General features: G+C 36.7%; 1 protein-coding gene across 6 annotated transcripts in view; it reads left to right on the top strand.

Moving 5' to 3' along the window:
- The window catches only part of LOC134755756 (uncharacterized), a 92,410-nt gene that overhangs the window by 42,498 nt on the left and 23,940 nt on the right, over positions 1–25,972 (top strand). For all 6 annotated transcript variants that reach the window (XM_063692330.1, XM_063692325.1, XM_063692329.1 and 3 more), the window contains 7 exons: positions 562–720; positions 3,267–3,450; positions 6,131–6,286; positions 8,031–8,146; positions 12,035–12,209; positions 18,546–18,674; positions 18,842–18,984. In XM_063692330.1, the coding sequence (XP_063548400.1) occupies positions 562–720; positions 3,267–3,450; positions 6,131–6,286; positions 8,031–8,146; positions 12,035–12,209; positions 18,546–18,674; positions 18,842–18,984 (1,062 nt within the window). The remainder of the gene's footprint in view (positions 1–561; positions 721–3,266; positions 3,451–6,130; positions 6,287–8,030; positions 8,147–12,034; positions 12,210–18,545; positions 18,675–18,841; positions 18,985–25,972) is intronic.

Genomic DNA, 25,972 nt, shown 5'->3' on the forward strand with positions numbered 1-25,972 from the left:
AGCGCCATCTGTCGGCTAACGGCTAACTAATTTTCGCGATCTAATGTATGTATGTTCGTTATTCAGGGATAATTTCTTTAAATGTGAACAGATTTAAAAAAAAAATCTTATAGATAATTTTTTCCGTCTGTACGTTCGTCCATCTGTCCATCCGCCCGTCTGTACTTCCATCCACCTGTATGCCCGTACCTATGATCAGCCACATCACAGCCATTTATCTCAAAATATTAACAGTGACACATCGTTTGATAGATCTTTATAAACAGGTTAAGGTTTCTAAAATTGTTTAAAAAAATATATCTTGCATAGTCATTTATGATCGGCTGACTTATGACTTATTAATGACTTACTTCCAATAAAACTTATTTTCTTATTAAAAGGACGTAAGTGCTGGGAAAATACGCCCATTTACTGTTATGGCTTTTTATATTGTGTGAAGGTACGGAACCCTCCATTATGCTTGGCTCGGCACGCACTTATTGGCCGGTTCTTTCAAAAAGCGGCCGACATATGAAAGCTTATATTTACAAGGGACGCAAACATTAACATTTTGTGCGACAGGCCAAGTGGACCTATGGACGCAATCGCCGAAGGGCTGCGCGTGCCCGTCGGGCGCAGACGGAGACTGCGCGTGCTGCGTGCGCGACGGCGCGTGCCCGTGCGGCGAAGTGGCGCCGGCGCGCTGCGCGCAGTGCGGCCTGGAACAGTACTGCGCCAATAGTAAGTGAACCTAAGGCCAAGAAACGCACGCTCTCAGCTTGCACGTTCGTCATACGTTTATTTTTATCAATATATGGAGGTCGGAATCAGCGTTGAGCGTGCGATCTTTGGCCCTAGGGCAAAAGTCTCAGCTGGTGAGTCGAATGGGAATTCTGTGGGTTCCGTGCCCTCTGACACATCCATGTGCGGCAACGCACAAGTGTTTTACTAGGTGATAACTAAAACTAACCAGCGAATCCTACAGGCCAATTCTAGTTTTAGTTATTACATCGGTTTCCAATATGATACTGACATAATTACTAATCTGCCAGTGTCAAAGGTGACGTTTTTGGTTGAAGAACAAGATAACTCTTGGTTCCATCCCATGGTATCCTATTATATGTCTCGTTCAACGATTAGACTATTACAAAATAATAATAATTCATCATCATCCTAAATCCTAATTTCGTTCGGCTCATCGAAATTTCTTGCATTTTCAGCAAGAAATTCATAAATGCTAGCACAAAATTATAACAAAACCCAGACACCCACTTTTAATCTTCCCGTCCACTCTTGCACTTTCGACTTATCACGCCTAAAATTGATGACCTGGAAATCGCTTACGTCACTTTAATGGTCGGTTTCCGTACCGGCACAATCGAGAAGACCCGACACGTCCTTGACAGCGCGGGATTTGACTTTTGAACCGTAAAACGCGGACCTCCGCAAAGTTTGATTTTAATAATTTAGTTCTAATCCTTTGTTCCCGGTGAAATAAGGCAGGTTACGAACCGCGCAAGTTGTATTACTTATTCATTCATAACTTTACTATACAGTGTTCTCGACAACTTGTTGCTGTTGAACCCAATTAGCAACTCTTATCATTGTTTTAAGCGACGCTTTAATGGTATAGATTTGTGCAGGCTTATTATCTTATACTTGTACTACTTATTAAAAGAAAACTTCTCAACTCGATAACAAGACCAACTTAGTTTTATACTTGGTTAATATATGTATCTTTTAAAAATTTCAACATATATTATTCGTTATGCATCATAAAAATACACGAAATGGTCAAACAAAAATCGATTAAAAAGCCATGTGGCTCTAAACAAAGGTAAGCAAGCCACGAGTACACAAAAAGGGCAAACAAAAATCTATTAAGAAGCTGTTTTGCCGTTTTAAACAAAGATAAGCAAGCCACGACAAAGTTTTCCAATACGATGAAATGAAGAGTTCATTTTATTGACAAATCACAACGAGAAACCTAATGAAATGAATACAACGCTTGGTAAACGAAAAGTTGATTTAATTTCCAATTACGTGCCATCGAATTTCGATGAGAGTCGGCGTGGTACACGCGAAATAGAATCACGAATGAGACTTTTTCGAATTGCTTATTTATATCAATGCAAATAAATTAAATAAACGACAATTTAAAAACGGACCGCTGTTTGTAGCCGGATACCCAGGGGATTGCGAGGTCCGGTTCGCGCAATGTTTACCATTTCCTTGAATAACGGTCCATTATTAACCCTTGGCCAATATCAAAGCTTTTCAGTGTTGTTCTTGTGGGATTTGAAGCTCTCCCACCGTTGCGCAGACATGTTTTGTAACAAATGTGATTTAATGTGGACATGAACACCATGAACGCTAATAGGTGTTTTAGAGATACTTGTCTCATTATGATTTATTATTAGTAAATATTAAATTGATTAAATCTTAACTTTTTGTATGTTACAATTTTAATATTAAAGTTATACCTATTTGCTAATGTACTGCTGCATTTTTGTAAAATCTGACACGTCAATACAAAACATTAAATTTGTATAATAATACTTAAGTATTGTTTTAACAAGAAAATCGACTTCAAAAATGACAAAATAAAATATTATACCTGAAACTGATAGTACTGTACAGTGTACACTTAGTGTATACTTAGTCTTTTTTTAATGCAATGTTGTCATTGTATGTGAGCACAATATCACATTTTAAATTGATGATAAGGGAACTGTAATACATTTACTGTACATTTTTATGAAATAAACTGAAATAAATAAATAGTAGTGTGTCTACTTGAAAAAAAAACACAAATTAAAATATTTTCATAGAAAATAATTTAATTTGTTTTTAGGGGAACTGTAATAGTTATTTGTTTTACAAGGGGGAAAAGTTATTGTTTAACCTCTCGTGCTAATATTGATACCCGAGCAAGTGAAAGATTCCCCTATACCCTCGGAACCTTCAGCGTTGCGAGGGTTTCAAGGCACGAGGGTTAAACAAATTTTGCCACCGTGTGAAACACAATTTTCCACCACACCAACACAGGGAGAATACTAACTGTAAAATATCAAACAAAATCAAGCAAATCGATTCAAAATGAATGTTATTAAATATTTATAATTGAAAATCATCATTTAAAAGTCTTTGCCTCACATCACATGCGAATAAAATGCAACTTTCTTATCAGTTTTTGAACAATCAAGAGAGCCTTTACCAGCTGGTGTGGTGAAAATTATTTAATAATTCCGCTGACGATATCTTGCTAATTAGTGCTTTTTTGACAGTGTGCAACATCACAATCGACTCACGCGTCCTCAAGACCAAATCCGGCAAAACGTTTGGGCAGATCAAATCGCCCTCCATCCAAGGCCCTGGTGCCTGCTCCTACTTCCTCCAGCCGGACGCTGGCCAGCGAGTGGAGATTCAGCTCTACAGGCTGGTCTCCGCTGGAAGGTTCAATGGTACCAGGTGAGGTATTATTAGTAGTTTTGGAAAAGAAAAGCTCTAAAGGGGCTGGAGGAGATTGACAGTCAGACAGACCACGCAGATGAAGTCGTGGGCAACAGCTAGAATAGTTCTGTTTAGTAATATTGCCTAGATTGTTTTCTGAAATAAACAATTTAAATATAAAAGAAACCATTGAACCCACGATTTTTAGCCACCACACACATATGAAAGGATGATATGTATGTATCATGTCTTTCTGTAAACAAGAAATACTGAACTTTTTAATCCCGAATACGCAGACCATTCGATTCCATCCAATTTTGCGCACTCACAAAACAAAAAACGGCTCACCTGTGACGCGCTGTTTGAAATTGGAATTTGCCATTTTTTTATTGATTGAGCAAGTTGAACTACGATTATTGACCGGGGCCGGAGTTACCCATCGGATAATAAAAATCTTACAAGCTAAACATTATTTTGGCGACACGGCGGTTAATTAATTACTAGGAACAACAAATAGTAACGCCGCCTTTATTGTTTACTTGAGGGATTTATTTTGTCTTTTATAGCCACTGTGCAGAGTGCATTACGTTCTAAATGGAAGTATTTCGTATTTTCGAGTCTTTGACTAGTCGTCAAACTCCGTTATAGGTAGGACAGACAGAATAAATAGACGGAGGCTATAGGCAACTATCAGCAACCTATGAATTAAGTAGTTTGAGTGTAAGCTCCATTAAGACATATTTGAATGGTAATGAAATAAGTATACTTATCAATTTACCAACCCCGACTTGCACTTTATTGGGCTACAGATTGACTTTGATGGTAACTCAATTCTCGACAAGATCGGTTTACGTTTACGAATTCATCATTCGCTTGCCCTTGTCTCATTCACTTGGGGTCGGCGCAGCATGTCTTTTTCTTCCATACCTCTCTTACGTTTACGAATTACGGTACGGTTATGAATTCGCATAATGTAATAACTCCTAATTCAAGTTGGCATAACGTATAACTTTTAAATCATATAACATTATTCCGCATAACCGAGTATGCATAATGTTAATGCTCATAACGTAAATTGTCATAAAGATGACAACATGTGATGAATGTAATAAGCATAACGTTACTTTGCATACTTATTGTATGGCATAAATATAAAAGGCAAATTAATAAAAAGATTGCTACGTCACTAATAAGCGGTATTTGGAAGCAATTGCAATCAATTTGAATTTAATTAGGTAGATCCGAGGAGTTAATTAGGATGTGAAATTATCTAATATTCTGGCTGTTAGAAAAAAAATCTAACATCGAAGGTTATAAGGTGATCCATCCATTTCGCTCGCTTTATCAAATTATGCTAATTCATTTTGTGACAATGAAATTTATAGTTGATTATGTTATGAAAATTTCAATTATGCGGATTCATTATTATGCACAATAAGTATGATGAATATGACACATTGTTATGCGTGTCAAAGATATGACTTAAACTTTTATGCAACCCAATATGGACCCCTTACAATTTTATGCATAAAGTGTTATTGACAATTAAAAATATGACAAAAGTTGTTAAGCGACCAGAGGGAGTCCCTTTATTTCTACTACCTACTGTAAAAATGCGGTCGGAAAATCCCCAGAATTTATTAAACATGAAAGAATTTGAAAATTGAAATATTTCATAAACATTAAGCTAATTTTACGGTTTAACTCACGTATTTTTGAGTCACTTTCGCGACATGTTTTGGAGAGCCTTGGTCTCCATTTTCAAGCACTAACAGTGCATGAGTAGTGTTAGTTATAATAGTTGAAAAAATTGTCCCTAATACTAGTAAATCCCGACTCAAAGATTGTAAAAAGTACACTGCTTTCGGTGACGTTCATATAATTGGGGAAAACTATTTCCTTTGTCTATTTAATGTTACCCCTCCTGTCCCCACTTGACGGTATTATAGATTCTTGACACGTCTTGGCCGTGTTTGTGTCTCCGACATATATTCATGAACGAACTCCTTCACTATTTATCAGATGGGCAATAACTACCAACATCCAGAATTACAAAAACAGGGATCACCCGAAATGTGAAAAAGTCGAGTTTGAAGGGACAGGGCCTGTCACACGCACGCAGTGTGATCAATGTCCCGTCAAATTGAATAGGTATTTAGACTGACCGACTAAGCTTACCCGCCATACGTCTATGTATTTGGAGCACGGATTCCTCATTATTATTCAGAACTTGAACTGTTCGGGTCAGTGCAAGCCAATATTCTGAGTTTTTTTATAAATAAAGCGGTATTGGATGTCGGCCATATTCAATTTGCTGCTTGCATACGATTTTACACGGATAAACGAACTTATTGTGATTCTGATTTAATAAAAATGTTTTCAGTATGAAAAGAAAACCAAAGAGAATACCATAACATGAATCTGAATTTTTCCTAATACTTCATAAGATTTTTTAAGTATCTATTAAGTAAAGTATATTTATTTATTTATTAATATTGTTAAAACTTCGCGTGATAAACTCACGCAGCGTGAATGTCTATTTTAAATTTAATTAATTGGCAGAAAGTATAATTCTAACAACTCTATTTAAGGTATGTAAGGTAAGGCACTCATTGTAGTGTTATTGGTGTTCTTATGAATATCGACTTGCGAAAAATGGCCAGAAAAGCTTACTAGATGTGTCTGCTATTTTACATAGTTGCGACGGAGGCTGGCTGCAGCTGAGCGGCGCGAGCGCGGTGCGCGCCGCGGGCGCCGGCGGCCCAGCCGAGACCCGCCTCTGCGGGGCCAATGAGCGCTACACCCCGCCCGTCGTGCTGTTCGCTGACCATGGCGCTTCCACTTTAGAATTTAGGTATGGGTCTATATCGTCTTAGGTACCCCATCGAGCTTACGTTTGGCAGCAGCCCAAGGGGCCTACCAAGATGACAATCGTTTGCAAAAATTGAATTATCAAAATCGGACTACTCTGTAAAAAGTTATGCGTGGCCACACATCAATAAAAATATAATACTATACTTACGCGTCGACTTGGGAACCTCTTCCTCCGTTTCTTTCGTCGGGTAAAAAGCGCTCTGACCTCTGTGGGGTCAATGAGCGTGACACCCTGCCCATCGTGCCTTGTGACTGGCGGCGGCCTAGGTTATTAGGACCTCTGCGGGGCCAATGAGCACTACACTCCGCCCGTCATGCTGTTCACTGACCACGGCGCTTTCACTTTGGAATTTAGATAGGTTGAACGTACCTCCTCAAGTTTTCGAATGGCGTCCGCTGCCCAGATTAGGACATCTGAAGTGCCAACCAGCGCTACTCTCACTGACGGTGTACGATGTGTAAACTCTAAGATAAATGTGAAATTGATGTTATAATATTATGAAAGTGCTTTATTAGGTACTGGATATGTATTAGGAGATATTTTTTCACTAGTCTGCAAATCTAAAATGTGATGTTGAATTACAACATATAGATAAACAAGTAGATGAAGAAACAGCTTTTTGAAAAAAACATTTCGTCATTTTGGGCATTAGGTATACCATTTTGAGCATTTTACTATAAAAATGAACTCATAGAAGGTAGATTGTAATCCACCAATTGGTAATCTTAATATTCTTAATCAATAAGTGCCCACGACGTCAAACTAGGTTCCTTATCTTTCTAATTCTGAATATCGCTACACGCGTCCTACCAAGTGGTTTGGAAAATGTTTCTCTTATCCTGATCCTTTTCATATTATCGGTTCCGGTGGAGTTTCCTATCCGGCGAGAATGTAATTTCAATCCTATCTTCAAGCAATTACACGGACTCTTGGTGTTTTATATATTTAATTAAAATTAATTTGGAAAATTTTGTGCTTAAGTAGCATAATACATATGCATACAAATTATTCATAATACGTCCTCGTCCGAACCCGTAATGAATAATACTCCTATATAGGTACTTACCCGGTATTCGCTTCAAAATTTATCTGCATTTGCAGTTCGTTTCGGAAACGCATGTTCCGGTAGTCAGAGGGACAAAAGGTCGTCACAACGGAACCGGTAATGCTCTGTTCGGAATTGCGGCCCCGGCGCTCGCAAAAGCCGTGCCGACCCGTACTAGCACTGTACGAGTAGCACTGTGGTCGCTGATGTCAGTTTATGGCTTGAGACGCGCGTAATTCCATTTCCGACGCGATTTGCGACTGCGGTAATACATTAGGGTGGTAATTGAGCAAGTGCCGTCACTTTGCAGTTCCCAGCATTGCGGCTGTGATTTACGCAGTTCAACTGCCAACCGCAACAATGATCACGTTGTTTACTCGTAATTTTAACTTTCAATGCTTTGCCAAGGTTTGTTTCGTGTAATTGTAGATTTTACGGACGGTTGGCAGAGTAAAACTTCGATTGTGAAGTCTAGGATACACCTAAAGTCGGGATGCTCGGATGAAACTGTTAGTAGTTTGAAACAAGTAGTTAAAAGTAAAAATAACTATTTATTTGATAACAACTTCGGTCTTTATTTCCGGTTGATTCTTTACGTTTGCACAAGACACATAAATAGCGTTCTTTGATTATATGAAATATTTACAGAAAATTGATTGACTGGTCCCATTCTGGCAGGATAACGGAGAAGACGGACCGGTCACAGTTCCTCGCGTTCTTCAGCTTCACTTCTCTCAGCAACACGCAAGGCGTGGGCTTCCACCCGAGCGGCGGTTCCAGGATCCCACTTACAGGTCTGCTTCTTCTATCTATCTATCTTTACACTTAGTCAATACGGGTAAGTGTGGCATACGGGTAAGCGTAGCTGGCCTTTACACTTGGGTCTATTTACACATTAATTAATGTTTATTATGAGTTCATACATTTGCTACTAAACTCAATACAAACGACCTCGCAATAAACACTTATCAATGCGTACCTAAATAAGCCTCAATGTGAAGGCCCGCCACACTTACTCGTATGCCACACTTACGCTTATCGACTTACTAGGTACTTACGAAAACTCTTCACCCATTAATGTAATGCTTCTAATGGGTAAACAACGGAATAACTATACTTCATTTTTCATGCTCTGAAAGTGGGTCGTTGTTGTACTAAAAAGTGTGCAGAAAATTATATATTTCTGCTCTAGACTGCACTGTATAGAAAGTACAGTACGTTTTTTTCTTTTTTCTTACGAGAAGCAATTAAAATTTTAGTTTTAAATGAATTTGTTGTTCAATTTCCATTCTGATAATTAACTCCCCATACGATAAATAACGATATTTTTACCTAAATTGTTAATTGAAAATACCTTCAAGAAAACTACTGAAGTTTATACTTAGCAGTGTTTTTTTAAATGTACATGTAAGTATTTTACTTTCCTCGTATTTGAATTGAAAAGTAGTGTTTTACTCGGGTGAAAGGCACCATTTCAGTCTCGAACTATTGGAATTAAATTTCAGTCTCATACTACCTCGACAGAAATGGGTGACTTTCTGGTTAACAATCTACTATTGTATAATAGAGGTAAGTAATTTTGTATTTTTTTCGTCAACTTTATATGTATCTTATTTCAATACCTTAAAAAATGTTAAGTTTACTTACTAGGTACTACACTGTAGCGGACCAAGTTAGGATTTATTAGTATCTATACATATACATATTTCGCTTAATGCCTTAAAGTAACAGTAAATCGTACGCATTCTTTCCTAAAACGAGCGCCTTGCAGATTGCAAAAAGAATAGGTATTGAAAGTACGCGCCACTACAAAACTTGAGCAGCAGCGACGCTCAACTCCCTCCTCGAAGTCGTTCAGATCCATTTAATTCCATTGCACTCCCACTCCATTTAGACCTCTTTAACCTGTATAAACTTTGCTTTATGTTATTCATCTTTATCAAGTGCTTTAATGATTGCAAAGTTACGATAAGTATATTTAGACTTCGTTTTATTATTTTAAAACTTAGTTCGGGAGCTCATCTAAACGCTTATTATTAATTCGGTTGAAATATTCTGACAAACTTTTCTACTTTATATCAATACAAAAATGCTTTGAACTGAACGCGCGTGGGCCGGACGTTAGGTGCGACCCTTGTCACTTTCTGTTTATAAATATAATGTGTCCAAATATCAGCAGGATATCACATCGAACTCACTTATAAATTATATATTACGTGACTTTTCTTTCGCTAAATTTGAGCTGACAGAAATGTTTGATATTTCTGATCTCTGCTTGTATTATTTGAGCGCAAGTGTTTTATTGAAATTGAAAAACTTTATTTGAGACACGTTGGGTATCCATAAACATTGGTTAGTACTTAAAAAATAACAAAACAAAAACAAAACAAGGATAATGTTAGTATTACTTAAGGCTAAAACAAAAAACGAAAACTAAAAATAATTACCTATCCTAACTTATTATGAATCGAATGAAATAAACAATCAAGTCAAGTCAAGGTCAAGGTGGTCAAGGTTGTGAACCTTAATATGCAGATGTCGCTAGTGACGTCGTCACAGTTGCAATGATTAAATTCGCGTTGATTGACGGATGGTCAGCTGTCGCAATTGGTAACGCATTGGACCGGCAATCCAAGGATGTGGGTTCGAGTCCCACGTTGACCAGAGTTGATCATCGTTGATTTTTTCATTGTGATTGACATCTGTATATCATTTATTCATTGTTGATTGACATCTGTATATACAATTTATAGATGGAAATAAACAATATTCGCTGAACAAGCTATTCGGTGTTTATTTTATTCAGCCGATAAGTAAATACCTAGTTTATTTAGTTTATGTGCTTGGGCAGATATAGGTATATATTAGGGATGTACCGACTAGTCGGGAAAGCCGACTATCCGGCCACATTTGTAGTCGGCGATTAGTCGGCGACTAGTCGGCAAAAATGGCCGATTAGTCGGCCACTTATTAGATACAGAAAAAAATAGCACATAAACGAAATAAACAGCAAATATTGATTAAATGTTTAATACCTAGTTTACATAAATTAATAAAATTACTTTATACCTATTAAGGGTGCATACGGATATTTTTATTCATATTCTTATATTAAATTTGTATGTAGGGAGTAGATAGATATATTCATTTGTTTTAAAGAAAAATACGTAGTACTTTACACAAAAGGAAAAAGAAATAGCTTTCATTAAAAGATTGTTAACTTAAAATTAAAACAGCAAAACCAACAATTTATGAAGTAAAAATTTAAAAGAAAAATATAAATAAATAAATGAAAAACAAAACATTGTTTATGTATACATAGCTAGGGTAAAGCTAGGTATTTTCGAAGTATCAAAAAAGTTTGTATGTCGTCGCAGTCCGTACAATATTATGTAGTTGATTACAATTGTTTCAATCACCTTGTTTATTTATTTTTTTCAAGCATCTGTAATTAAGTTACTACAAGATGATTAACCTCACAAACCGCGGGACACTTAAGGAAAGTCTATTTTGCTCAAAATGTTCAAAAGGCTTTATGTATGAAGTCTGTATTTGAACGAAATAAATTTTATTTGGATATTTGTTGCCGTAATATCATGTTACATATATTGTGCATTTCATTTATTAAATCAAATGTACAAAAATTGCGCGCGAAAAGCTAAAACGACCCAAGGAGCAAAACAAATGTTTTTCAAAGCATCCGAAGTAATCCCAACTTAGACAAAGCTGCTGCAGTGACTATCCGAATGCAAACTTTGAAGAGAGAAAATTATTTATGGATTTGGCCGACTAGCCGACTAGTCGGCCGACTAATCGGCCATCCGAGCGCCGATTAGTCGTCTAGTCGGCCAAATCAATAGTCGGTACATCACTAGTATATATATCTAGTAATAACAATTAGTTACAGTTCAACTCCCAAATTTTGTTTTATATGTTGTTGAAGAACATATATCGACGACGGGTTGACGACCGGTCTAGCCTAGTGGGTAGTGACCCTGCCTGTGAAGCCGATGGTCCTGGGTTCGAATCCCGGTATTAAGGGCAATTATTTGTGTGATTTAGATTTAGATTTATTTATTTCAGGATAAAAATTACACTATAAATTTGCATCAATGAACACAGATATTTGTTCCTGAGTCTTGGGTGTTTTCTATGTATTTGTATATTATATATATCGTTGTCTGAGTATCCATAACACAAGCCTTCTGAGCTTACTGTGGGACTTAGTCAATCTGTGTAAGAATGTCCTATAATATTTATTTATTTATATAAAACAAAATGAGCAGCAATTGCAATATCAGCATACTCGTATAATCATGACATAGGGTAAGGCAATAAACGATTTTTTACATTGCGTCTAATAATACTTACCTATCCTAAATTTACTGCATATTTTTAAATATGTTTTCAGTGTTTCGGATCATAATCACATCAAAATATTTATCAGTACGGTTTTTACTCACTGTTATTTTTAGTCGCTTTTGGCGACATGTTTCGGATTTTTTGGGAATCCATCCTCAGGCACGAGTGTCCGCGGCGGTTGTACATGTCGCCAAATGCGACTAAAAATAACAGTGAGTAAAAACCGTACTGATAAATATTTTGAAATATGTCTCACGATAGTTTAAGTGCCATAATCACATCATTCGATTTTATAAATAATTGTCATTTTATTGACTTAGATTGCGACTGGCTCTACCAAGATGTGTCGTGCCGCGGGCCCAGCCCGTGCGTGCTGGCGAGCCCGGGCTACCCGGGTTTGTACCCGCCGCACCGCCGCTGTCGCTACCTCTTCGCCACCAACTCCGTCAACACCAGGGTCAAAATCATCTTCACATCCATTTTGCTGCCCAGAAAGTGAGTATTATCATGAAATAATAGACGAAAAGTTAATATAATTAGTAAGTAGCAACTTAGCAAGTACATGTGGATCGGATGCAAGCAAAAATAATCATTAATCATTCTCTCTTATCATTCTCATTTCTACAGCGGCACATGTGACATATTGAAATTAGCCCTTATATTATATTCGCCTGAAAGTAGCTACAACAACTCAGCCTAAAACAGGGACGAAACGTATTCATGACGACATTTAAATTGTATTGAATTTTTAGTTTATTATTTAGTAAATAGGTATATTATTGTTGATTGCAATCATTGTTGTAAGTTGTAAACACAATGGCCCACAATAAGTTTAGATTTAGAATGAATAAATAAAAATGACGGTACAGTTGAAAATACAATTAAAGTGCATTAAATTAAATCAGTTTCACAGCACTATGAAACTGCTTGACAGGATTTGGCGAGCGGCGTAGTTTATAATTTGATAATAAAACAATATTCTGCTGCTTTTAGATGGGCATGGAATCGTGCTAGACTAATAAGAAGAATTAAGCTAATACCCATTAGTGTGATGTGGAATTATGGATTACGTTTATTTGTATTTCACTCTTAGTTTTTGCTCTGGCTATTTCATTTCACATAAAAAGTAACGTGAGCTGCACTCCTTTAAGCTCTGAATTTTATTATTTAGTGATCGACTAGGTAGATGGATTTGCACTGAGTAAAATGTATTAGGGTACTAAATTTTCAAATGTATTACATAATCCATCGATCCATTTATTCAGATGTAATTCAGATTGTTTAAGATGATAACTTTTTCTCACCTGCACGTCTACCAAGTCCTGCCGCAACTGGCGCGACTCCATAATATGTAATACAAAATCTCTAATACGCGAGACTTGATGGCAGGCCTTGCGAAAAGGTGCTCTGAAAGTTACTTTACAACAGAGATAAATACCTGTGCAACCTCGTTTTTGGAAGCCGGTTAAAAGCAACGTTCCTAATCGTTAGCTAATCACACTAAAGCTAACACGCGGTCGACGGTGTAGCCATTATTGCCGAAGCTAATGAAGCGGAGTTGGCTATCTTCCGGCATTTCATTCCAGTCGATTACCGTGCACTAGGCAATGAACGCTTAGGCAATTCAATATGATACAGACTCCGAATACGCGCAATTTCTACGAACCTCGAGGTCACAGTTACGTATATTGCCTTGAGCGCTAAATCGCCTTCGCTCTGCAAGCGATAGATACACGGCCTGGCGTTTTCTCGGACAATCACACTAGCCAACACCGATGAACGGATAGGACTGTGATCAACAGAATTTCAGCCCCGCAGGCGAAGCAGAACCTACGAGTCTGTTCATTGACTTCCTTGTATTCGTATGCAGTAGCTCGTACCGAATGCTTATGTGATGTAAATTTGTAACATACGTTTGAATAGGTAGGTAGGTTTGTATTGCATCCTAAATAACGTAGGTACATAGCTTGTAACAATGCGTGTAACGGAACGTTACATTATCAACTTTTCTATTATTACTGGTACATTCATATTCTAAATTTCAAAATTCAAATATTTCTATTGGAATCCCTTTCGCTGATTTTGATTTTCTGAGTTCGATCCAAAACTTCGATCGATAAATACATCATTATTTTCCTGCATAACTTCCTGAACTTATTTTGTAATTTTGAACTCTAGTGTAATTGCGAAAAAATATTAGTGCAGTGTAATAGTATACAATAACCTAATAACCAAGCGCGTCTCCAGAGTACCTTACATCTTACAGGCACATAAATCGTAAGTTTTATAATATTTAAGTATTTTAAGAAAGTGCTTTATATGTGTACTGCATCGGCATCATCGTTGCCTTAGGTGCCTTTTATTTCCAATAGGTAATATACAGTGTGTAAATCTAATACGGGCGAATCTCTTAGGACGTAAGAAATGTAATTAGATAACTTTTACTTGGAATTGCAATTAAAATTTTATTTATTTATTTATTTTATTTTATTTATTAGGAAAACTTACAGCTGAAGTAACACGTTAGGTAATAACAGCAGTGAGCCAATTACAAGTTTCCACAGATAGAAACTGCGTAAAGTGCATGGTGTGCGAAATTACAACTAATAATACTTACCAACTTATAAATATACTTTACTTATAAGTTGCTTTACTAGAGAGGGAAAATTGGTTTAAACAGTTAACAAGAAGAACAAAAGAGAGAAAAAAGAACAGGATAGAGATACAATGTTGAGTTAACACTTTTTCCACTGTTAACACTTAACAGTGGGAAAAGTCCTGAGTCATTAGCTTACGTATCGAACTAAAGCTATCGCAGAACAGATCGATGAGATCATGATGTTTGCAAAGCTGATTGAAAGACTTACCAGCTCTTAGAACAAAAAATAATAATCCATACAAAATAATTCAGCCCGCAATGTAATACACCACACAAGTTTCAAGATACGAGCGTTTTAAAGTAACTGTCAACGCTTGTTGGCAGTTACTATTAAAAAGCTCGTATCTCGTAATATCATGTCATCTTATGTTTCTTAATGTTTGCAGTACATTGCTGCTCGGTAAATTAAAAAAATATTAATTACGGGATCATAATTAAGTGTAAATAAAAAAAACTTCTTAATGATTAGACGAATAAATTCTATATCTAGTTTAATTTATTGCCCGTATTAGATTTACACACTGTATATCGTCGGCCCTGGTACCAGCATTATATTTCCTGTAACCCCGTGAATTGAGCCTTCCTTCCACCTGTGAGGGTGCTCACATACTCGGTCTTTCTACGGCTCTCAGGGTTGTCAAGTTTGTGTTTCGTGTCATTCTCTGAGAATATGTCTGCGGTTGCGTCAAATTGCCTCGACTCTTTTCATACATTTTGTATGGGTCGAGGCAATTAGACCGCAGAAATATTTTTTGAGAATGTCCGTTATCGTCCGCGTCACCCGCAAAACAAGGAATAATAATAATAAATAAATATTATAGGACATTAACGGAATGATTGCGATTGTGACAAACTACTTACATTAGTCGATTATACCAATGAATGCATAGTGGTATGTAAATAAAAATGTGCGAATGACTTCCTGGGGGGCGATTTTTGAATTTCGATTGCTAGATTTTGTTATTCGAAAATCGGTGTAAAACGGAGAAATGCAAATTTTTGAAATACGAGCGATATAAATTGGGAATCGAGTGGTATTGGCCACTCGTTTTCAATTCTATTAAGTTTAAATGCCTAGTAGTGGAGATATTATTGAACGAAATACATAAAATCGAGCGGTCAAAATTCAATAATCGGCCCCCAGTACATACATATATTATTCGTATTCTATTACAGTTCTGGGCCAAACATGAACTCTGTTAGAGCATAGCAACCTTATGAATAACAACCTATACCTATATAATAACTACTTATAATTAGGTAATTATCGTAATTTGACATACACGCCAACCTACGAGTATGTTATGTCCCTACTTAGATACTTATAACAAGTCTTTTGGGTAATCATTATCATCAATAATTGATTCGATGTTGTAATTTGCACGACAATATTACAGGGAATAGTGAAAACTTAGTACTTTTTTCTTCACGAACAAAACCATAAAACAATAACCGCTTTTAATATACAGCCACTTCCTTTGGAAGTAAACAAACTGTTATGAATTAATAATAGGCAGCAAAGTTATAAATGCCAGCAGGGTTTTATTCACTTCCCCGCTCCCGGAAGTATTTTTATCAAGCACCCGTATGAAATCCGCTGCGCGTTTTGAAAGGTTTGCGAACAATCGTTTCTGTAAATAAACGTCCGGCGTTCTATATCCCTTCGACGCCTGTGGGTTTGCGTATGACCGGTAAGTAGTTACCGCGGGAATATTTTGTCTATTACCGGGAATGTTCCTGAACTTCTATCATTAAGAATCTAAAGAATCTTGCTTTTTTTGTTCTTTATAATATAGGTATTATCTGTATCTTATTGTTTTTTGTTTTACACACTTTTTTTAAATGGGGAAAATATCCCGGAATAATAGGTTGTTTCTGAAAATATTCCTGAAAAATCGTTTCTATAAATATCATACTCCTACTCATACTTTATTGGTAATAGGTAATTACATGTAAACTTACATAACTTGAATATGTAAATAACGTTATTTTTCTTGTTTCATGCTTGCTATTTTCCTACATGACCAATCTCCAAAACCGTAGTCTAAGTAGGAGCTTTTTTTTTTCAACCGTGACTAGCTAGTAAAAGTTGGCATTAGGCCAGGATTACACTCGTAAGTTTTACTTACGTAAGTAGGGACAAAGCTATTTGCTAGAATGAGATAACGATATTCATATCTCATTCTGTAGTATAGCTGTGTCCCTACTTACGTAAGTAAAACTTACGAGTGTAATCCTGGCCTTAATATAATTAAATGTAAGGGGTACACCAAACGAATGCTGCCTGCAACAAAATGTGTTTTATTTGTCATATATACTAAAAATACAATTGTTTCAGCTTTTTAGGAAAAGAAAAGTTCCCATTTTTCGTCCACGGAATTTTCCTTACAAACGGCACAACACTGACTGAAATTAACGGGCAGATTCTTCACCTCTTTATTTCTTTCACAGCGGAACCCCTATGTGATAATTTAGACTCGGATAATTTAATCCTGCACTCCGTTTTCGAGGCACGAGTAACAAAATAGACGCTAAAAGTTTTCTAGGAAATATAAAAGGCAAAGAACGGATCCTGTTATTTAATCCACAGTTAGATTTTAGTATTGTGGTTATTTTTAAACAGACGAATTTATATTTATTGATTAAAACAAACTATGTTGTCGATGCAGCTTACTAACATACATCTAATGATTAATACCGTGTATTAAGGGACACTCATATTTCATAGTTTTTTTTATAACATTTAAATCCTTCGCGCTTTGAACACATATATTGAATCACATTCAAATTCAAGGAAATCATTAATAGTATTACACACATACCTACGAGTATATTGCCATTACGTGATTCCAATGAATATAACAATGGTACCTATCTATCGAGTACAAGGAGTACAGGGCACTTCAATTAACTTTACGCACTTGTTTTGGTCTATACCCTACTCAAGGCAAATTTGTGGTAAGTTAGAGCCGGCGGAGGTAGAAAACTTCCCTGTTATTAGCATGCGGAACGCGCTCGGCGTACACTTGATGACTTGATTGCGAATATTGCGATATCCTGGCTTACACCAATGTGTTCCCTGTTGTCTCATCGGAAATGCTAACTTGCATTTGTAGGGGAATGAAACTTCGTTCCAGTCAGCCAGCGCAAGCTAAACAGATACTCGACTGACTGCAGTTCTGTTTGTGTAAATAAGTTCTTCGTTAGCCCTTGTTATTAAGGGTAAATTATCAACTGAATTTAAAAAGGTATAGGTACCGTTCATTTTAATGACATATAACCTACGAGGCTATGTTACATGACATAAAAAGAATAAACAACAAAGCTGAATTTCTAGTTGAATGTGTTCTCAAGCAATAAATAATTTACTTAAGCATGCAAAAAGTACCGCTCACCTACAACACGTTTATGCTCAAAAGAAAGCAGAGAAGAGAGAAATAAAACCGCTATCTCGGTGCAATACGTTTTCCCACATACTAATACACGCGGAAGCTGAGCTGCTCTCTGCTCTTAGATTAATAGCAAACACACCCTTTAAACTCGCCAAAGAAAACAGTGTTCTGCTATCTTGCAGATAAATGCTACGGCGACTAAAAGCACTGCTGTTGTAGCGAGCGCCATGCACCGTTGGGAGTTAGATGACGCTGCGTTTTTCGATGCGCTGTGAGCAAACCTGGCAATTTTAGTATAAATTAATGCATAGTACACATTTGATAGTATAACTATCAAATGTGTACTTTGCATTAATTTATACTAAAATATTCAAATTAAATTTAATGTTTATTAAAGTTACGTAATTTAAAGAAAATTTCATATTGTAAAATGATGTTATATTTAAATGAGTAATTATTCAAAACGTTTGGTCAAAGGTACAAAAAGCGTACCTTAATAATGCATTCACTCATAAAATACTTTTAGAGACAGTGCGCAGCTTCCGCTTTAAAGATAACAGATTTATGAGCAAAATAAACTACGAATTAAATGATTAAAATAAGAGCTACAATTTTAGCAGTGCCAACTTTGCACTAAGCATTATCCCAAAGCATGCAAACTGCAGCGTCAAGCCTCGTACTCAATTATAAAAGGCACCGCGAAGTCCGCAGTTACATAGTGTTATTTTAAATTTAATTTATTTTAAGTAGGGGATGTTTCACAGCTATAATTATTTGCAGTCACTGCGCCACGGATTACCTAACGCTTCGAGCTGGCAACTCGCCCTCCGCGCCTTTGCTGGCGACGCTTTGCTCGGAGAGAAGCGCTACTTTGGAGCAACCCGGACCAAACCTATTACTAGAATTCAAGTAAGTCCTCGTTGGCAATCTAGCTGATTGAAATAATTCTACTTCCGACGTCAGCTTTTAAATTAATTGCACTAACCTCATTGTAGACTTGCTTTTAATTTAATTAGTGGGGGAACGCGGCATCGGAAAGCCTTTGGTTAAAAATAGTATGATTGTTTGATGTTTAGTTCGGGACCGCTGGTACCGCCGTATGACTACAACGGGTTCATCGCTCGGGTGGAGTTCACGGAGGGGGTGGACGGCAGCGCGCCGCCGCCCACTGTATTTGCCTCGCCGCCGTTGGCTGCGCTCACGCATCATACGTCGCACGGTTTGTATTGATAAGTCGTATGCAAATGCAAAATAAGAATAAAAAACCGGCCTTTTACTTTTTAGTATTTGTTGTTATAGCGGCAACAGAAATACATTATCTGTGAAAATTTCAACTGTCTAGCAATCACGGTTCATAAGATACAGCCTGGTGACAGACAGACAGACGGACAGCGGAGTCTTATTAATAGGGTCCCGTTTTTACCCTTTGGGTACGGAACCCTAAAAAACATCCAAGACTCAGGAAACATCTGTGCACAGTGTAGGGTTCCCTATTTAATTGCCGCCCGACATTATGCATGTATAGCTGTAGCATCCGATATCGGATCGAACAATGTAAAAACGCTCTAAGAGTTGTAGTTGACCACTGAACACTAAAAAGAGCTTGTATTACTACAATTTATTGTAATCATTTAATAATTCAAAACAGTGTATAGTTTTTAAGCTTATGAAATTTATATGTATGTTAGTCTATAAGGTATATGTAATATGGGCCTTGTTGCCTTAATAAATTTTATAATAAAATAAATAAATCAATATTCAACATTTCCATTTAAAAATTTAGACTGGATCAACATGGATTTAAAAAATCGTAAAATGGTATTCCTTTCATGTGCATTTTAATTAATATTACGATCAGAAAAATAAAATTCAACGAATTGTACATATATCCAATAAACCTCAAATGTAAAATACTTCATTCAAGGTAGTAAATTTGAATCGTGTTATTCATTTTTATTGATGAATTAGCTGTTATTGACTACGAGTACGCACGCTTTATTGAAAATGTTAAATGTATATATGTATAATTCTCGAGTGAAATAGCTTATTTATTTACTTAATCGAATTGCATAAAAAACACAAATAAATCGAAAATATAACAGGTATGTCAGTAGTTTATATCCAAGGTTCTCAGCTTTTAAATTAAGACGATTCTCGCTGATTTGGCCTTGAGCGTCTTAGCGTCTCTGTACCCGCACCCCGCTCACTGCGATCGTACGTGAATTTCGTCTCGGTGCGGCGACTGCGGCGGAACGAGTTTCAAAGAATAACCTACAGCCCAGAGGCGCGCGGCATTTGGCGCTATACCTCGTATTTGTGTATCTTTTGCAGATATTTTGTTGTTTGAGTATGAGTAGATCATGCGTGTAGTGGTCGTAAATTATAATAAAAATATATTCCCTTATGCATTATACTTTACAAGCCTCAATTAGTTAATTTGTGTTTTATCTGTTTCTTACAAATAAATACCTAAGTCAAATCGACGGATTAAGATTTATAGCTAAAGCTTGGTATGTACTAAATTGAGGCGTACAGTGCGTTTATTTTATACAGTTTTTTTTATCCGTAATAAATAAATATAAATAATGCCATTAATAGTTAACTTATAAAATTAAAGTACCTACTAGCTTCATATTCTACTACAAATGTGTTATTTTTCGAAGTTCTAAGTTTTCTCAATCATTACGTGGGATATATTAATGATGATATATTATTAGGGTTCCGTACCTCAAAAGGAGAAAACGGAACCCTTATAGGATCACTTGTGCGTCTGTCTGTCTGTCTGTCCGTCTGTCACAGCCTATTTTCTCGGAAATGACTAAACCAATTAAATAAGTTGAAATTTTGTGTATATATGTAAGTTTGTGACCCAAAGACGGACATGTAACGTAAACAAATTAATTTTAAACACGGGGGCCACTTTTGGGGGGTAAAAGAGAAAATTAAAAAAAAAAGTTTTTCAAACTATATCAAATGAAAGAGCTCATTGTGAGAATCTCAAATGTATATTTTTTATAATTTTAGGATAAACAGTCAATTCAATTCAATTCAATTCAATTCAATTCAATTCAATTCAATTCAATTCAATTCAATTCAATTCAATTCAATTCAATATATTCTTTATTCAAATAGGCCTAGCAACAAGCACTTTTAAATTGTTTAGAAGTTATTCACGAAAATAGGCAAAAAATGAGCATTCCCCCCTTTATCTCCGAAACTACTGGGTATAAAATTTTGAAAAAAAAAATACACAAAATAGATCTTTACCTATAGATCACAGGAAAACTTATTAGAAATGAGCAATCAAGCGTGAGTCGGACTTAATTATTTAGTTTTTGATCCAACCCCTACGGGTTTATTAACGACATTTCACGCACGTTGCACATAAAAAATAAATTGTTAGTAGTAAGTTTTTCCGTAAATAAAAATACGATAGGCCGTTTTGCTAGTTCTTAATCGATTAAAATTATTTTTAAACTACAAAAACAATATAATATTGTCTTCGGTTACCGCGATAGTTACTCATGAAATAAAACTATGAAAACGGATTATATCGCGTATATTGAATTTATAATTCATCCCGACGTTTCGAACTCTTTACAGCGTTCGTGGTCAACGGGTCACCCGTTCGAATTATAAATTCAATATACGCGATATAATCCGTTTTCATAGTTTTATTTTACAAAAACAATGTTTTTAACAGGTACTATTAATACATACAACGTAATAGGTAATAGGTAGCTTATGTTAAATCAATTATTTATTGTTTCGAGATGGAATGGAACATTATTCAAAACGTAAAACTTGAATGACATTATAATATGTCGGTTAGAAAACATTTATTTATTTATTTCAAATGAAGTTTTCTCAAACATACGTACATTATAGTATAATATATACGGATATTATCATTACATTCATTGAACAAATCAAACAAAACTGTTCATCCGAAATAGGTGGTTTATTGAGATTGGTAAACAAAAACATGACAGACTACTTATACAATCTAAGAAAAATCTTAACACCGCGATGTACAGAACAACGCGGAGGGAACAGCGCCATCTAGCGGGACATTGGTACACTACCTTTACTATACAAGTTGTACATACCGCCCACCAAGGAACGTCTTACGTTCTTTAATTATAGGAACAGCCGTGACAGAATTTTATAAAAACGATGAGTAGATGTGTAAAACCTTCCTTAAGGGCTAACAAAATTAAACTAACAAACTAAGAACGTAAACTAGGTAAGTAATCTAAGTTATGGAAATATACATTTCTTCTTATTGTTTACATAAGAAGAGTACTCTTAATTAGAAAAATGTGACAAACAGAAATCACACTGACTTAAAACTAAAAGGCCTTGGTCCATAATTGACCAAAAAAAAAAGAAAAAAAAAAAGAAAGGCTTTCAGTAAAGGCATATGTACTGAGTACAATTACTACTATTATGCCAGCCAAGAAAGTGGTAGATTTGGGCTCAATAGACGTCACAGGATTACAACTGGCTGATCCAAATTATCACACGCCTAACAAAATTGACGTCTTGTTAGGTGCAGTAGTTTATAGCCAGATTGTTTCGGGAGAAATAAGGAAAAACAAAGAAAAAACTCTTGTAGCCCAAGCAACGTCGTTGGGTTGGATTATAATGGGAGCGACTGGATCCAAACAAAATGTATCCAATGTATCTGTGTTCCATACTTACCTTGTTGGAGATGATGTGCTTAAGAAATTCTGGGAATTAGAGTCTGATGTGTCTATGGTCAAAGGTCACGACCTGTGGACAGAAGAAGAGAAAAGATGCGAGGAAATATTTGCAGCTTCTACTTCTAGAGATGATACGGGAAGATATGTTGTAAAGCTCCCATTTGCTGACGACGACCCTGGCTGCAAATATGGCGAATCTAGAGATGTAGCAGAAAAACCCGGAACTTCTATCACAATATAAAAATGTAATAGATGAATACTTACAATTAGGACATATGGAGAAAGTACCTGGAAAAGAGAAAAATAAAATAGGCGCTGTATACTTACCCCACCACGCTGTGGTGAAAAAGGAGAGAGAAACAACCAAGGTTAGGGTTGTTTTTGACGCTTCCTGCAAAGGAAAGAATGGAGTGTCATTAAATGATAATCTTATGATTGGACCAAAATTACAACCAGATTTACGACATTTAGTACTTCCCTGGAGACTATATCCCATTTCGCTAGTATCAGATATCGTAAAGATGTACAGACAAGTCAAGGTTAAGGACGAAGATGCCAACTTTCAAAGGTTATTATGGAGAGATAATCCTGATTCAGAGCTGCAAGATTATAGACTACTCAGAGTAACTTTTGGTACGGCTAGTGCACCATATTTGGCCGTCAAGGCTTTACAACAAATAGCACTAGATGAAGGAGAACATTACCCTTTAGCCACTGAAAGAACACTCAAAGACTTCTATATGGATGACTTCATGACAGGTTGCGAAACGGAAGAAGAAGGGATTCAAATTTACAGGGAAATGAATGAATTATTGGGAAAGGCCGGATTTACTTTACAGAAATGGACTACTAGCAGCAATGACTTATTGGAGATGATTAATAGAGAGAAAGAGGATGTGGGGAGTGGAATTGAAATTAAACAGGATGAAATAATCAAAATTTTAGGACTTACCTGGAATCGAGAAAGTGATGAATTTCACTACGCCGTGTCACTTACACCTATGAAAATACCGGTAACGAAAAGAAATATAATTTCGGATATTTCGAGATTATTCGACCCATTGGGTTGGGTAGCTCCTTGTGTAATTTTAGCAAAGGTTATGATCCAGAAGTTGTGGCTGACAGGAATAACATGGGATGAGGAAGTTCCTAGCAACCTAATAAACGAATGGAGTACTTATCGTGAAGAATTGGCAATGCTTACACAGGTTCATATTCCAAGATGGATCGGATTAAAGAAAACGAGCAAGAAAATAGAACTCCATGGGTTTAGCGATGCATCAAAAATCGCATTTGCTGCTGTCGTGTATGTCCGAATAGTAGACGAAACAGAAAATGTAACGGTCACTCTAGTGTCGGCAAAAACAAAGGTTGCTCCAATTAAACAAGTGTCCATACCCAGGCTGGAACTTTGTGGGGCTGTTCTTCTAACCAGACTTTTAATGGAAATTTCGGAGAATCTAAATGTCAACAAGGGTGACATTCATGCGTGGACGGATTCTACAGTCGTCCTAGCTTGGCTTAACAGCCACCCAAATAGGTGGAAGACATTCGTCGCGAACAGAGTGTCCGAAATATTAACTACATTAGATGCCAACCAATGGTCCCACGTCCCATCCAAGCTTAATCCTGCAGATTATGCCTCACGAGGCTTACGTCCATCAGAGCTTACAACTACTTCTATGTGGTTTAATGGACCAGAGTACCTTCAAAAAGAACCAATAAAATATGACAGACCAAAAAACATAGTCACAGATCTCGAAGTAGCAAAGGTCTTGCATATTACACGTGATTGTACAATTTGGGATAGGTTTTCATCGTTATCACGACTGATCCGAGTTATTGCTTATTGCAGACGTTTCTTAAACTCAAGAAGGTCTGTCACTGAAAGATATAACACCAAATATTTAACCAGTAAAGAACTAAAGGACGCTCTCTACGTTTGCATACGGCAATGCCAAAAAGAATATTTTGAAGAAGAAATTAAGAAGTTAAAAAACAAAGAAACACAAATGCCACGAGGTTCAAACTTAAAGTCTCTGAATCCATTTTTAGATGAGCAGGAAATTATGAGAGTTGGAGGGCGATTAGCAAATACTACCCACTTAAGCAACGATAGGCAGCATCCAATCTTGCTGCCCAAGATCTCTACATTATCACGTCTCATAGTAATGGACGCTCACATGAAGACTTTACATGGTGCACCACAAATTATGCAAAATTACATCAATTCAAGGTATTGGATTTTAGGATCAAAAGATTTGGTAAATGCCTGCTTCAGAAAGTGTGTGACATGTATCAGACATTCTACAGCAAGTCGATCTCAATCGCAATTAATGGGACAATTACCAGCAGCAAGGGTTACACCAGCACGTCCGTTCAAATTTTGTGGTGTCGACTATGCCGGCCCTATCCACCTCCGAACGTCTGGAGGGCGTGGACACAGATCCTTTAAAGGGTATATATGCCTATTTATTTGTATGTCCACGCGAGCTGTCCATATCGAAGTAGTCAGCAGCCTTACAACTGAAGGGTTCATACAAGCCTTTAAACGATTGGTAGCTAGACGTGGACCATGCCAAGAAATTTGGAGTGACAATGGAACAAATTTTCAGGGTGCCTCCAGAGAACTTAAATTATTGCTACAAGCGGAGAATAAAAATATGTTGTCAGAAATCGCAGAAGCTTTGGCAACCGAAGGCACCACATGGCATTTTATTCCGCCACATGCTCCCAATTTCGGCGGCTTGTGGGAAGCAGGTATTAAATCCGCAAAGTACCACCTAAAAAGGGTCATAGGTGAATCCACGCTGACGTATGAAGAAATGGCGACGGTGTTGGCTCAGGTTGAAGCTTGTTTAAACTCTAGACCCCTAACCCGTATAAACAATGATCCAGATAATATAAATGTCTTGACACCTGGACATTTCTTGGTTGGAGAACCACTGGTTACCGTGCCAGATTACAATTACTCGAACACTAATGTTAGCAGTTTGCGCAGGTGGCAGTTTACGCAACGCATGGTCCAAGATTTCTGGCGAAAATGGTCAAATGAATACCTCACAAGGTTTTTACATCGTTATAAATGGTCTCAACAGACTCCAGAACCCAACATTGGAGATGTTGTCCTAATCAAGGAAGACGATTTGCCTCCCAGTCGTTGGCTGCTTGGTAGAGTTGTTAACAAACACCCTGGTGCGGACAACATAACTCGCGTTGTTACTTTACGTTCAAAGGGGTCATTAATGAAACGCCCAACCTCCAAACTGTGTGTTCTGCCAGTTAGTAATTAAGTTGCATGTAAAATTAAAAGTTGTCATTTCCTATTATTAAGTTTCGTCCCAGATGGACAATATGGTGTTAGTTTTAAGTCTAACTTACATTATATATGTTTATTTTTTTTGGTCAATTATGGACCAAGGCCTTTTAGTTTTAAGTCAGTGTGATTTCTGTTTGTCACATTTTTCTAATTAAGAGTACTCTTCTTATGTAAACAATAAG

This window comes from Cydia strobilella, chromosome 3 (assembly GCF_947568885.1).
Source record: "Cydia strobilella chromosome 3, ilCydStro3.1, whole genome shotgun sequence".
Classification (NCBI taxonomy): Eukaryota; Metazoa; Arthropoda; class Insecta; order Lepidoptera; family Tortricidae; genus Cydia; species Cydia strobilella.